Here is a 12,738-nt window from a genome sequence, read left to right as displayed (position 1 = left end):
CTGCCGGCCTCGGTGGCCGCTGCTGCTTCCTCGGTCTCTCGTCGCGCAGGACGCCGGCAGCATGCGGTGTTGGCAGCGCAGGCTGCTGCTTGCTGTTTCGGGCAGCGCCTACCGCAATGGTATGCTACTCGCCGCGCAAAACCAAAACTCGAAGGACCGCTTAGCAGCGTTCCATTGGACATTAATGCTTTGGCATTCACAATTCACAAGTGTTGCTCACGTGTCCTCCCATATTTTGTTGTTCGCTACGAGCGTAGATATTCGTCGACACATTTACTAAAGCCAAGTACGTACGGTTCAGTCAAACATTACAAGGTATTGAAGTTACGCCCTTTATTAGCCTGCATTATGGCTTACGAAACTTTCAAAGGAGGGCACCATACGTGAGCTGAAGAGGCCATTAAAGAAGGCTGCTGCGAGCAGTTCACGAGGTGTTTTCGCAACTTGTGTTAACATTTGTGGACACGGGTTCTTGGTTTGAAAAAGTATTTTTTCGTCATGTGTTCTAGATGTTAGAGCACCTCAAATATTGCCAAATACTTTGGAAAACAGCTTATCATTTCCTTGCCTGGATTTCTTTTTTTGTCGTTAAAATGGTAACACAAGTCACGTCAGTTCCAGCACTTAAACTATGCCTTTGTAGTAGTCAAGAAATAGCCCAAAGGCTGCATCATGTCTTTAAAACCACAGACCACGCTGACTTTGTGCTGATGCTAAATATAATTTCACTTTCAGAGTTCTGCGTAGTGTAATATCATGGTATCTGGCGTGGCTCACGTGCTCAAATCACACACTAGTGCTCTACTAGTGACCCATTACACTGGTTTTTTCGAGTAGATAAAATTCATAAAGCTCTATATCGGTGCTAACGCCGCTTCGAATGACAAAACATTAGATTTCTCAAATTTTGTTTCCTTCATTTATGCTGTTTTGAGAAGGGTAAGTATACAGTTTAAGTCAGGTAAGTTTATTGTAAAGATAGGTGGCCGACAAATTCTTAAGGATAGAAACAGCCGCTTTTGATGAGCATCCAACTATTGTATTTGACATAATTGTTCAGTAACCGAAAATCAGCTATCTTTAGGGACTAAACAATAACCATAACCTATGAGTTTTTGACTGCCTCTTCCATTAAGTTGTGAGAGCCGTTTAGCGAATAGTGGCGTTATGCTGCTGGAAGGAAGATTTATTTTAATGTGTTTAATTTAATTACTGAAGTAGGCGGAAATGGCGGTATAAGGTGGCTGTGATGACATTCTGAGAGGCTGCATCAGTCTTAAAATATTCAGGAATGTAAAGATATACCGTTCGTTAGGATGAGAGAGGTCCAGCTGGCAACTATTAATCTTTTCACTTATGAGTCGATGCTATACATGAGGAATATTCATTTCAATGTCCACACGATTAGATACAATAAAACGAGCAATGTTACTAGAAAATGCGCAGAGGTACGTGACCAGTCAGTTGCACGGTTCAGCCTACGTTTACGCTTTATTGGTACACGATATTATCGGCACCCATAGTGGGACATCTCACAAATTGATTTGTAATCCTATCGAAAATCGATCACTATTGCTGTCTCATCGATTTATTGAATTTTTACAACTTTCGTGTCTTCATGCTTGATTATGAATGACATAATATTACAATAATACTGTGTGGGCTCTGTGTGCACACTATTGACAACTATGAAAAATTATCTTTAGTTGGTAATTTATTTCCATAACACAATCTGTACATGTGTTCAAGGAGCGGCAGTTTTTAATACCTGTGTGTTCTGTATGCAACAACTAATGTTTGCTTTTTGCTTACTTGCAGCTTGTATTTTGTGGGTGAACAATGAATTCAAGGACGACGTCCCAGATGTTTGCGTCCAAAAGTACAAGGAATCGTGTGGCAAAGGCAGTTCGGTTTATGACAAGAAAACATGCGAAGAATAAGAACATTAAAGAGAGTGGACCAGCGCATCCGATTTGAATCTGGCGTTGTCCAAACTGTCCGAGAAGCGTGCCTTATAATCATAACACTGACGTTGTCTTATCGCTCTTCATGCACAATGGAATTTGTGGTAATGCAGTAACGTAAAAATAACAGAAATAAACCCGTTGTAGAAAATGTTACTTGCTGTTTACTATTACTCGCTATTACTTATTACCCGCTACCGAGTATCACTTGCTCTTACTATTACTGTTACGATAGCAAATATATGGACACTCCAGGCGCATTTTCGCCGTTGGCGTCGCCATGATGTTTCGTATAAAGTCCAAGTGCGACAACGCCGTGACCGCACCCTCTATGCTGCAGGTGAGAGACAGCGTGCGAGGGTTAGCCGAGGAGGATGGCGAGATCTCGCACGCTCAAGGGAAGAAACCGGGGAGGAAGCGCGTCGCGTGCCGCCGCGTGCGAGGCACCAGGAGGAGATGTGGGGCGTCCTACGCTAGCGGCGGCTGCGTATAGCGCGGCTGATCAAGGCCGTCTGGGGCCTATTTTTTAAACCGATCTGTGATGAGTACAGAGCCAGCCATGCGGCAACTGCGGCCCTATATTGAAAGTGATCTGCGATGAGCACAGTCTAGGGGTGCGGAGATCTGATAGCTTCGTAGACGCTGTGTTCTCGCGACGCGGCTTAGTTTGCGTTGAAGCGAGAAACAGCGCGAAAGTCAATTCGCTCGCTGCTCAGCTACCGCTCATTCACACGACCGCGTTTTGAAAACGGGTGCCCGCCCTTATTTAGTGAGATGTGTTTGTGGTTGCCTGTGCGTGCGTGACACCATGCTTGCTCATTTAGTTAGTAGCGAATGTTTGCGAGTTTACAGGGCCGATAGAACTATTATCCTTTTTTCAACTAACTGTCTACTAATTTGCTGTTGCAAGCTATGTTTTGCCTGTCGGGCTAAACTGCGACTTTTTTCGTTACATCGCTCTTGGACTGTTCCTTAACTAATTTTCGAGCTTCTTCGTTAACTTATAGGTTTCTCCCTCAATATGTTAGCACATATAGAATGCAATCATTGTAAACGTTTCTTCAACGACCTTAGGTGCAAAGGTAAAGGAAGTGCCCATGAGCACGGCAGAGAATTAGGTGCTGTGATGCAAGTAGGAAATTAGAAGGCGCAACCTTGAATCATCTATCGCAATGTAGGGTTTATGGAGATCTCTGCGAGAGGTCTTCGCCCTGCAGCAGACATACACATAGGTGGTTGACAATGGTGTAGAAAAGTTAATTTTATTTTGCAGAGTAATGCGTGCTGTTTGCACGCGTGTTGAGTATTGAGTAATGATGATATTGAAAAATATTTCCCTATATGAGTCATTACAATGTCGTTCTCAGACAAACGAATATAATAAGGTGACTACCTCAAAGCAACTGAAATGTGGCTTAAAATTACAGTAGAGAACTGCATATTTAAACGTCATTTTACCAAAGTAAAATTGTTCTATAATGAATACAACGAACTAGATTTATCTCAGAATCTAAGAAATACCCGATGCTTCTCGCAAATACATCGCTTTCCGCTGTTTTCGGTACTCAACCAGTGCAGTTCAAAACTTCCGCGTCATCGCTTTGAATACGTAGCCGAGAAACCCTGGTCTTTTTCACCACTGTACGCAGCAGCGCGTAAGCAGCAGCCGATTGCCACCATTGCGCTTCTTTTTCTTAGGGTAGTGCCACGAAGGCTACTCCCCCTAGGCATGGCCTCTGCGATTGCAGTGGTGTAAATCTCGGAGGGTAGGTCGAGCAGCACCCAACCTGCGCCAGTCTGTGCCACGCACTATACCATATAATTGACATAAGAAATTTGGCCATATGCCCATTCAGCACAACGGAGGCATGTCACAGCGACAGATCAGCATGGCTCAGCTGTGTAGTACGCGCGCCGTATTGCATGTCACATGATGCTCGACCATGATGAACTTTGTTCGCGTCGCCGGGTCCAAGCTCTTGTCATCGACCTCGCCGTCGTTTCATCGCTTTTTTTTTAATTATGGGGTTTTACGTGCCAAAACCACTTTCTGATTATGAGGCACGCCGTAGTGGAGGACTCCGGAAATTTCGACCACCTGGGGTTCTTTAACGTGCACCTAAATCTAAGTACACGGGTGTTTTCGCATTTCGCCCCCATCGAAATGCGGCCGCCGTGGCCGGGATTTCATCGCTTTCACGTCCCTATATATGAGCAAAGTGGAAAAGAAATACTATCGCATTGGAACAGAAAGCAGCCATCGTAGACGCAACCCCGTCAGGTGCTGCGAAGTCGTGTGTCGCTCATGCCAAAGAATCATTGGTGTTGCACTAAATATCATTGAATACTTGGCCGTGTAGCGGTTTCGCGGGCCGCAATTTTGTCTTCTATGTGCATTGAAGGTTGGGACTCCCTTAAGGTAAATACTGTAGGAAACGGAATGATGTTATTAACGAAGTAATGAGTATAATGAAATTATTTGGCGGCAGTCCTCTCCCTGTCGGCTTTGGCTAGGCACGCTGACAAAATCGTGAAAGTTTCGTGCCAGTTGAAGTTTATTTTCCTGAAATTTTTTTAAAGTTCAAGTGAAGACACACACTGAAGGCAGAGGTTGCCTTCAGTCTATGAAGTCCAAGGAGGTCTCGGGCCCCAAATACAGGTGCATTATCAAGTGCTTGCAACGCAGATCACAAGTAGCTGCACATGCAACAGGAGTGTCAAACATTCTCCGTATACAAAACAAATCAACCTCGCCAGCAGCCTGCATACGATATAAAACCGTTACAAGAAAAGACAAGTGACCACCCTAAAGAGTTAACACTCTCCCAAGCGGTAAACAACGAACATATGTACAACGAGGGTTCTTAGCTGGGCTTGTTGGTTTACCTACATTATGACGAAGCAGCGCGGGCGACAAAGCGCAATGACGTGCCCGTTTCATTGAGTTAGCAATATATCGACACCCCAGGCAAATTTCTGCCGTCGCCGTGATGTTCCGTAGAAAGTCCAAGCGCAATTGTCACCCCGTATGTGTATGTGCGAGTGAAAGCGTGCGAGGAGGAAATCGGAGAGGAAGCGTGCCATGTTCCATCGCGTTCAAAGTACAGGGGGAGGGGAGTGTTAAGGGCAGATCTTCAAGGACCCGGGGGGGGGGGTTAGCATGGGCCTGGCAGTCTAGAGATTGACCAGCATTGCGGAGTTCAGGCACAGAACAAAGGCGATCTACGTAACGAGTAACAAATAGGTTTTAGTACACACGTTACAGAGTGGGCAGCTCTACAAGCTTCCTCACAGAGAGCCACACACAGTCAAGCTTATTCAAAAGTTGAAGTCCATCGGCGAAGGTGTCTTAAGTCTAGAATGCCCTCGCTCAGGAGGAGGATAGAGCGAACGCTCTCCTCGTTTGCGGCCACCCCTCGAAACACGCAATCCAGTTTAACGGACACATTAACCGCCACTGGCCCAGCAGAGTGGAAGGCACTGATGCGCAAACACGCATGCATATACACCACCGGCGTCATCCGTGCCGAGGACGAGGAGGTGAAAGAGCGAGTGCACACGCGAAGCTTAACCATCTGGATCGCTGAAGAAGGGAGTACTGACGAGCCCACGCAGACAACAGAGCGTCGCATGCCGGGAGGGGGGGGGGGGTGACATGTTTCGCCGTTGCTGCCTCCTAGGCGTTTTTCAATGGTTGGGGTCAACTCGCCGTATTTAAAACGTCCGCGCTTTCAGCTTGGCTTTACAAATTGTTCACATACAAATTGTGCAAAACACAGGCCAGTAGTTACAGACTTCCCCGCCGGGTGAAGGAGGTCGCGATGGGCCGGGGACTGCATCCGCTGTCCGGAAGGAGGGCACCGTTGGTCGTAGTCGCAGCCAGTTGTCACACAACCAGCGTCTAGTGGATGGTGGGATAATTTCTTCCGATAGGTGTTTCGTTCCTCATCGCGGATCACCGTTGAATGTCTTGTAAGGTCAGCGGCAGTCTCATGGCAGGCGATGGTCGGAAGCACACCGAAAACGCAACCACTCAGCCGGCAAGCACGAGACATAGGGTGCTATGCAGGATGCGCCGAGGTTCTCGTTCACCCGAGTTTTACCCGAGTTTTCTCGACGGCAGTCAGTGAACGGAGATAGCACGGAATGCGCCGAATGTGCAGGCAAAAATTATGTAGACAAAAAGCCGCGTATGACAACATGAGCGCACCCTGCGGGGCACGCTGCTTCCACGTTTCAAGCGCAGAAGGCTGCACAACGAAACGCGCCAGTGCCGCGTATTGTTATCAACGGATTATCGCAGCTTGGTGATACCGTGACTGTCCCGCTGTCTGTCTGCACACTTGCCGTGAGCCGCCTGCCACGCCTTTCCCGGGCGCGTCAAGGGCGTGCCTCAACTTTCGGGCACTGTCTTTCTATCCTCCATCGAATGCGAGCAGGGTACATGCGGCGCATTCTTGCACCTACACTTTCACTCAAACGAATACGTTAAAATACAACAAATAAAATAACGAACATTATTATTTCTTTAGGTATCTGTTTCTCGTTTTCAACGCTAGAAATTTGTGATGACAAACGGAGATCAAGCAAATTATTAAATTTTGCACTTCTTGCCGCGAGTGGCGACAGGGAGGTGAAAGCTTAGAAGCGGTACATTGAAGCGGGTCGCACGCACGAGGGCGTTCATACGGTGATAAGTCACCTAGGGGCGCTGCAGTGCTATTCTCAATAAAGTCGGTCATGATCCATGGAGGGTCATGGCCACTCCTTCTCTATTAGGGGAATAGAAACGCAGCGCCGTGGTACGGCTGTTCATCGCAGGCGCTTCACTAGGCTATTAAGGCCCCCGCTTTACCAACTAAAAACGACACAACAGCTGTCGCTGCAAAATGGCGGTATGGTATTTTAGAGTGCGTAGTGACGCAGTTCAGGGAAAATGTACCAGTTTATCTTTGTGCGCGAAGCCTCTGCGATACATTACGAAAAGTGCGTGCTTCCCCAGCGACACAATTCATCGCTTGTCATCGCTTGCTAGTGAAGGCGCCTCTGAGCGTATGTACGCAGTATATGAGTGTGTTGTGCAGTCGAAGGTGCTTGCGGATTACCTCTGCTGGAGCCAGCAGCGATCGCAGATGGATATCGTAACGACACCGCAGCACTCGCATTTTGGCAGGTGAGGGCTCTTGTGTGCAGGTATGAAATCAGATTTCGAACGGAGAAAGGTGTTGGAACTGTTGAATGCGCAGTGCTTGTGATGAAGAAATGCCATGGCACTGGGTCTAGAAGAGCGAGCGATTCTCGGACGCTGATCCTGTTTACGACGCTGCGGCTCCGTTTCATCACCGATGACTAAGCAGCCATCCCAAACGACTGCTGCAAGACGCACTCCTCAGCATCGTCGTACCCCTCGACGCATCGACGCTTTGCAAGCAGCTACAGTGACGTGCCGATAATTATTTACTGTGGACTAAGCGCCACAATTCCGGCAATGAAACCGTGTTGTGCGGCCATCTCAGCCCGAGAAGATGTATGCATAAGCCAGCGACAGTCAACGCTTTGTTTTTGATAGTGGTGCTCAGTACATCACCGATGAAAGTGCGTTGTGCGTGTTTTATGTCGGCGGTCAAGATTGTTGATGCTTCTCAGCTCGACACCGCGTCGCTGTTGCCGGAAGATAAGTTGGGCGTGGCCCAACTGCAGTGGGTGCGCGTGCAATAGTTACATGCCTCGCGCGGGGCGTGACCTCTGGTTTTGATTGACAGGCGAACTCGTGCTAAACTCGTACATCGCGAACGCCCTCCGAGTTCAACTCGGGAACATGACGGCGGCAGCAGCAGCCTGTTTCACTGCATCCAGCGGCAGCAAGCGTCAGTATGACCATCCGGACCCGTTCACCTGCATGACCGACGGGGAGTTTCGGCGTCATTTTCGCCTGTCGAAGACATCAGTGTGCTGGCTGTGTGACGAGCTAGGCGAAGAATCTCGTCTGCGGAGACAGCGTGGTGGGCTTAATTCGCTCACCGTCGTAGAGCAAGTCATCTGTGCCCTCCGTTTCTACGGGACTGGGAGTTTTCAGGGAAGCGTCGGCGCCGAGTGTTACATTGGACGCCATCAAACTACTGTTAGCAACTGTGTCAGAGATGTGTCTCACGCGCTTATCAATGCGGCAGCGCGTAAGCGGTGGCTAGCTTTCCAGAATACTGCGGCCGAGCGGGCATATATAAAAGAATGCTTCCTACTTCGTGGGAACATTACGAACGTAGTCGGGTGTGTCGACGGAACGTACGTAAGAATCAAGGCGCCTTCAATGTCAGCGTTACTGTGATTAGCAGACTTTTTCGCTGGTTGATCACTTTTTGCCGATTGTTCTACTTGTCTGACAGGGTGCCTTCCAAATGGCTCACTTTCTTGGGAAAGAGGTTAATTAAGTATAAATAGATAAATGGATATCACAAATTGTGTGAAGTAACCTATGAATTTTAATCTCATAAAGAACTTGGGGTTCTTCATTGGTGAAGTTACTAAGTATGAACAATGCTGAATTTTGGTCATGCGTAATCTATCACCCGCACTGTGAAACAGCGAGGCATTGCACAATTTGTTGCAGCGCGAGATGTGGATCTTGCGCCAAGCCGGTTGTGCCTATGCATTTGTGGCGAAATGAAAATGCATTGAGGATCTTAGTGTGTTGGCTTGCATGAAGAAAATACTTCAGATTGTTTGCTCTGTTCACTGTCGATGCATGTGCCAGAGGTTCAGTGCATCTTCTTCTTTTGGGGGGCGGCGTTATTCTGGATGGATAAATTGTATATTTTCGTCTCATAATGGGGCTCTAATTTTTAAGCAGTAGAACAATGCACATCCGATACTCTGCAGAACTCTCTGTACGTGAAGATGTCATGAACCACCAAGGCACAATTACATATCGGGAGAAATGTGGTGCAGATGCCAATGAAAAGTGGGTCTTTAACCTACCATGATAAAAATAAAACTTGCAGAGCAAATAGACCATTTGTACAGCTTTAGAGCAATGATTACACAAAACGTGATATGCCCAAACAAGTAAACGCTTGCCGCAATGCCAAAGTAGGCTGAGCGACATGCAGCGTATATTGACATCGAACATGTCTCGTAACCGTTATTTTTATTGTAAGCCCTCGCTGTCACACCTTTCCCACCAGCACTCCCTTTACTGAAACGTGGCACTGTCTTTCCATTGGTGTCATGATGATAATGGTAATGGCAGCAGCAAGGCTGGTTAATGCTTGCCTCTTTGATTGCTGTGAGTTTAGTGGTAAAGAATATGGCACGTGCATACATACAGCTGTGCTGCAAAATTTAACATTTGTGATTTTTTGGAGAGCTAATTTGTGTTGGAACATTTCAAAGATGTGCACCATTGTAGCCTAATAACTAGAGCATTGGTGAGGTTGAAGACGGTGTATTGGTATAGAAGCTTGAAGTTTAACTTCACAACAATTCGACGGGACACAAAGAGAAATACACACAGCAGAATGCTTTGCTGCGTGTGTTACACTTGTTTGTGTGCCGTTGAATTGTTGTGCGATCCAACTTCAAATAGAGCATTGGGCTTCTTTGGTGCAGGACCGAGGAAGTGTGAGCTATTCGACAACATGCCAGTGCCTTGCCACACAATTATGGAAGTCGGAAGGTTTGCAAAGCTTTGCTTTCAAATCCACCTGCTCATGTAATACAAGCACTGATTAAAAGAACCATCATACAAAAATAATGGTGAAATCAATGGCCTCTGAAAAATGTAATTTGTGTATAGGCACTGTTGACATAATAGGTGCCATACCGGCCTCGAAATTGTACTGGACAGAACAGTTTGTTTCCTATGTGAAGCACAACCTCCCATTACATGCTGTGCAAATAACCAAGCTCAGTTTGTTTTGACGTGCTACACAACATTCAGTGTAATCTGTTTTTGATTATAAAGAAGTGCCAAACACCACCTCTTTTTCAAGGACGTCATGGGAATATTTGGCGAGACCTTTTGCAGCCCCTCATAATGGAAGTGTGGCCAGCCAGCTTTGCTTGGATGCCTTTATAGATTTCTGCTCCTGATCATTGTGTGCTATCAAGTTGCAGAAGTCTATGCATTTGGTGCAAGGCATTACGTGTTTCTATAGTCGGATACAACTTTAGGAGGGTTCGGAATCTGCACTTTAATGCAGGTGAACACAAGCCTGCACCAATGGGCACGCACTCTAGACTGACATAGTGCCGCCGGACAGACTAATACCTGCTCGTTGGAGAGGGACTATTTCTTTAGACGTGTAGGCAATCGGCTGCTGCGCTTTGGTCACCTGGGTGGGGCCTCTCCTGTCTTCTGAAGTTTTATCCGACTGTAAAGGATGCTGCTTTTCATGCAACACAAAAGGACAAAGTGTACAATTATTTGGCCTATGAAATGGATACATCAGAAGTGTGCTATGCAAGGGCTTAAGATGTGTGAAATATGGTGCATGCAATTATTAGACAATGTTAAAGATTATGTGGTATCGAACATGCATGTAATGGCGCATTTGAATCGGGGAGTGTTGCAGTCATATGCACAGTCTATAGGTGATAGCATTATTAAGCTCCTGCTGTTTCCCGTCTTCATTGTGAATTACACACACCGTTCATCTTGTGGCTAATCAACACGCACTGTATTCTCGCACATAGAAAGAACAAACAGCACGATGACGTGTATGCTGCATTAGTGTATTTTTTATTTACATGGTCCAAGAGTGGCACAGGTTGTCTTACGCTTTTACCTATTTTGAAGGGACACCAAGTGCATGTTACAAGTCTCCTAATATGCACAGCACAATGTTTACTGCAATAACTTTATTTATGTTCTTGAATAACAAACAAAATATTAAACTGAAAGCTCCTTTATAAGGTGCCTTCTGTGGGCTCGACAGGAGAGCAGTGAGGGCACCCATACTACTGTTGCAGAGCAGCCCTCTGGACCTCTGCCACACTCTCAAGAGCACGTGCCTGGCGCACGCCCACTACCACCAGGCGGTTGAGTGCCTTGAGCAGCAGAATGTTTTGCTGCAAAAAAGTGTATTGGAATGAATCAGCCGCATACACACCATTATTTACAAATAAAAATGCTCGTTGCACTATTAGTATTATGTGCCCTTAACTGTGGAAGCCTCTAGTGTAGTATGCCTAATAAAACAATGCGTTGGGACAACGTTGCTTTATTTTTCATAACGGGTTTTCTTTTTCAGAGCCAATTGTCATGTTGATTAGTGTGCCAGCAGCTGAGGTGGCCCCGCACCTTCACGAGTCTCTACTGTCAGCACCACAAACCTATTTTTGTTCGCTGCAAAACAAATGCCTCACCCTACAATCCCGTCTTATACGAGCTCATTGCATCCTATGCCTACAAACATCATATTTTTGTCCCATTACGCAATTTTCTACCATCATCGGCTGTAGTTCTCTCTTTTCGACATCCATTCTGTCATGCTTACGTAATCACCTGATATGAATTGGCAACAAGTGATCGAATACGTGCATGGCCTGCCTGCCGATTCCTTTCTTTTTTCTTAATCTCAACTAGCATATCAGTTGCCATGGTTTACTACGCCACTGTCTACCTGCCTTAATGCTATCTCCAACAATTTTTGTTACTTCGCTTTCTGCACACTCCTTGACATCTCAAGTTTCATTGTTAACCTCCAGGTTTATGTCCCATATTGCATAACCGGGGGAATGCAATGATTCTAGACTTTTTTCAAGGATATCGGTAACCTGGCGATCACGATTCGGTAATGCTTTCCATGTGATGTTCAACCCATGAAATTTTTGTATAAGTTTCCTGCTTTATATCAGTACTTGCAATTGATATTTCACTTGGATAAAGATACTCTTCCATAAATTTTGGTGGCTTAATGTCACTCATGAATTTCTGTTATCTGACCAAGTTAGTGAAGGTTACCTTCATCTTTTCCATATTTTCGCGGGCCCACTTGCATGTAAAAGCACGAACACTCATTGGTTCTCACTGCCTCCTTTAAACTGCTGGACATTCAGTTCTTTACTACGAAAGTGACTTAATCCGTGCACTCTTATTATACTAAACATGAAACAGTAGAAATATACTTATCTGCAGTTTGTCGATGTCTCCTTCACTGTGTTGGTAGCGAGATCCATCGTCGGTACCACCTCCTTGTCGCATCGTAGCTATAAAGGATGTCTGCCTTTTGCCCACACTATGTAATATTCGTGACGCTCGCAGCCACGCAGAGCGGAGGAACTCGGCGCACTCGCAGAAGCAGCACCAGAGAAGTTGTTTCTTCAGCACTTCGCAGTGAACAGTAGGTGCGCGTTGCGATCTGTAAAATCGCCGAAGCTATTGGCAGTCTTACGGGGTGCACGGGTTAGATTGCCCACGGAGGAACAGAACTATGCAAGAAATAGTGGCCATCGTCGAGCCTGATCACTACGTCGCGCACTGCAAGCTCGTTGTACGGGTTTGTTTACACTGGGCGTCTCTGATGCTTAGCCGCCATGCTTGCCCGGTGAATGGATGTGATGACGCCACTACAGCGTTCCCTCGTGGTTTAATGCGAAGCGTACTAAATTACAAATTAGTCTTAAGACGCATTCAGTGCACATCTCGTAAGCTTCAAAATGCTTCTAAACCACGTTAAAGTAACTAATAATATTGTACTATATGCATTTGTTTTACAACTTGCTTCTGCATGTAATGCACTCGGTGGAACGACAAACAAGTGATAGAAGGCACGAC

General features: G+C 46.2%; 1 protein-coding gene across 2 annotated transcripts in view; it reads left to right on the top strand.

Annotated features, from left to right (window-relative positions):
- LOC135913828 (uncharacterized) overlaps positions 1 to 1,978 on the top strand; it is a 43,301-nt gene extending 41,323 nt beyond the window's left edge. For both annotated transcript variants that reach the window (XR_010568122.1, XM_070538344.1), the window contains one exon: positions 1,819 to 1,978. Coding sequence is in view for 1 of the 2 variants with exons in the window: in XM_070538344.1 (XP_070394445.1) it covers positions 1,819 to 1,940 (122 nt within the window). In the remaining variant the exon portion in view is untranslated. The remainder of the gene's footprint in view (positions 1 to 1,818) is intronic.
- The last annotated feature ends 10,760 nt before the right edge of the window (positions 1,979 to 12,738 follow it).

Source organism: Dermacentor albipictus, chromosome 5 (assembly GCF_038994185.2).
Source record: "Dermacentor albipictus isolate Rhodes 1998 colony chromosome 5, USDA_Dalb.pri_finalv2, whole genome shotgun sequence".
Taxonomy (NCBI): Eukaryota; Metazoa; Arthropoda; class Arachnida; order Ixodida; family Ixodidae; genus Dermacentor; species Dermacentor albipictus.
Note: the sequence above shows the minus strand (reverse complement) of the source record. Positions and strands in the feature narration are given on the sequence as shown.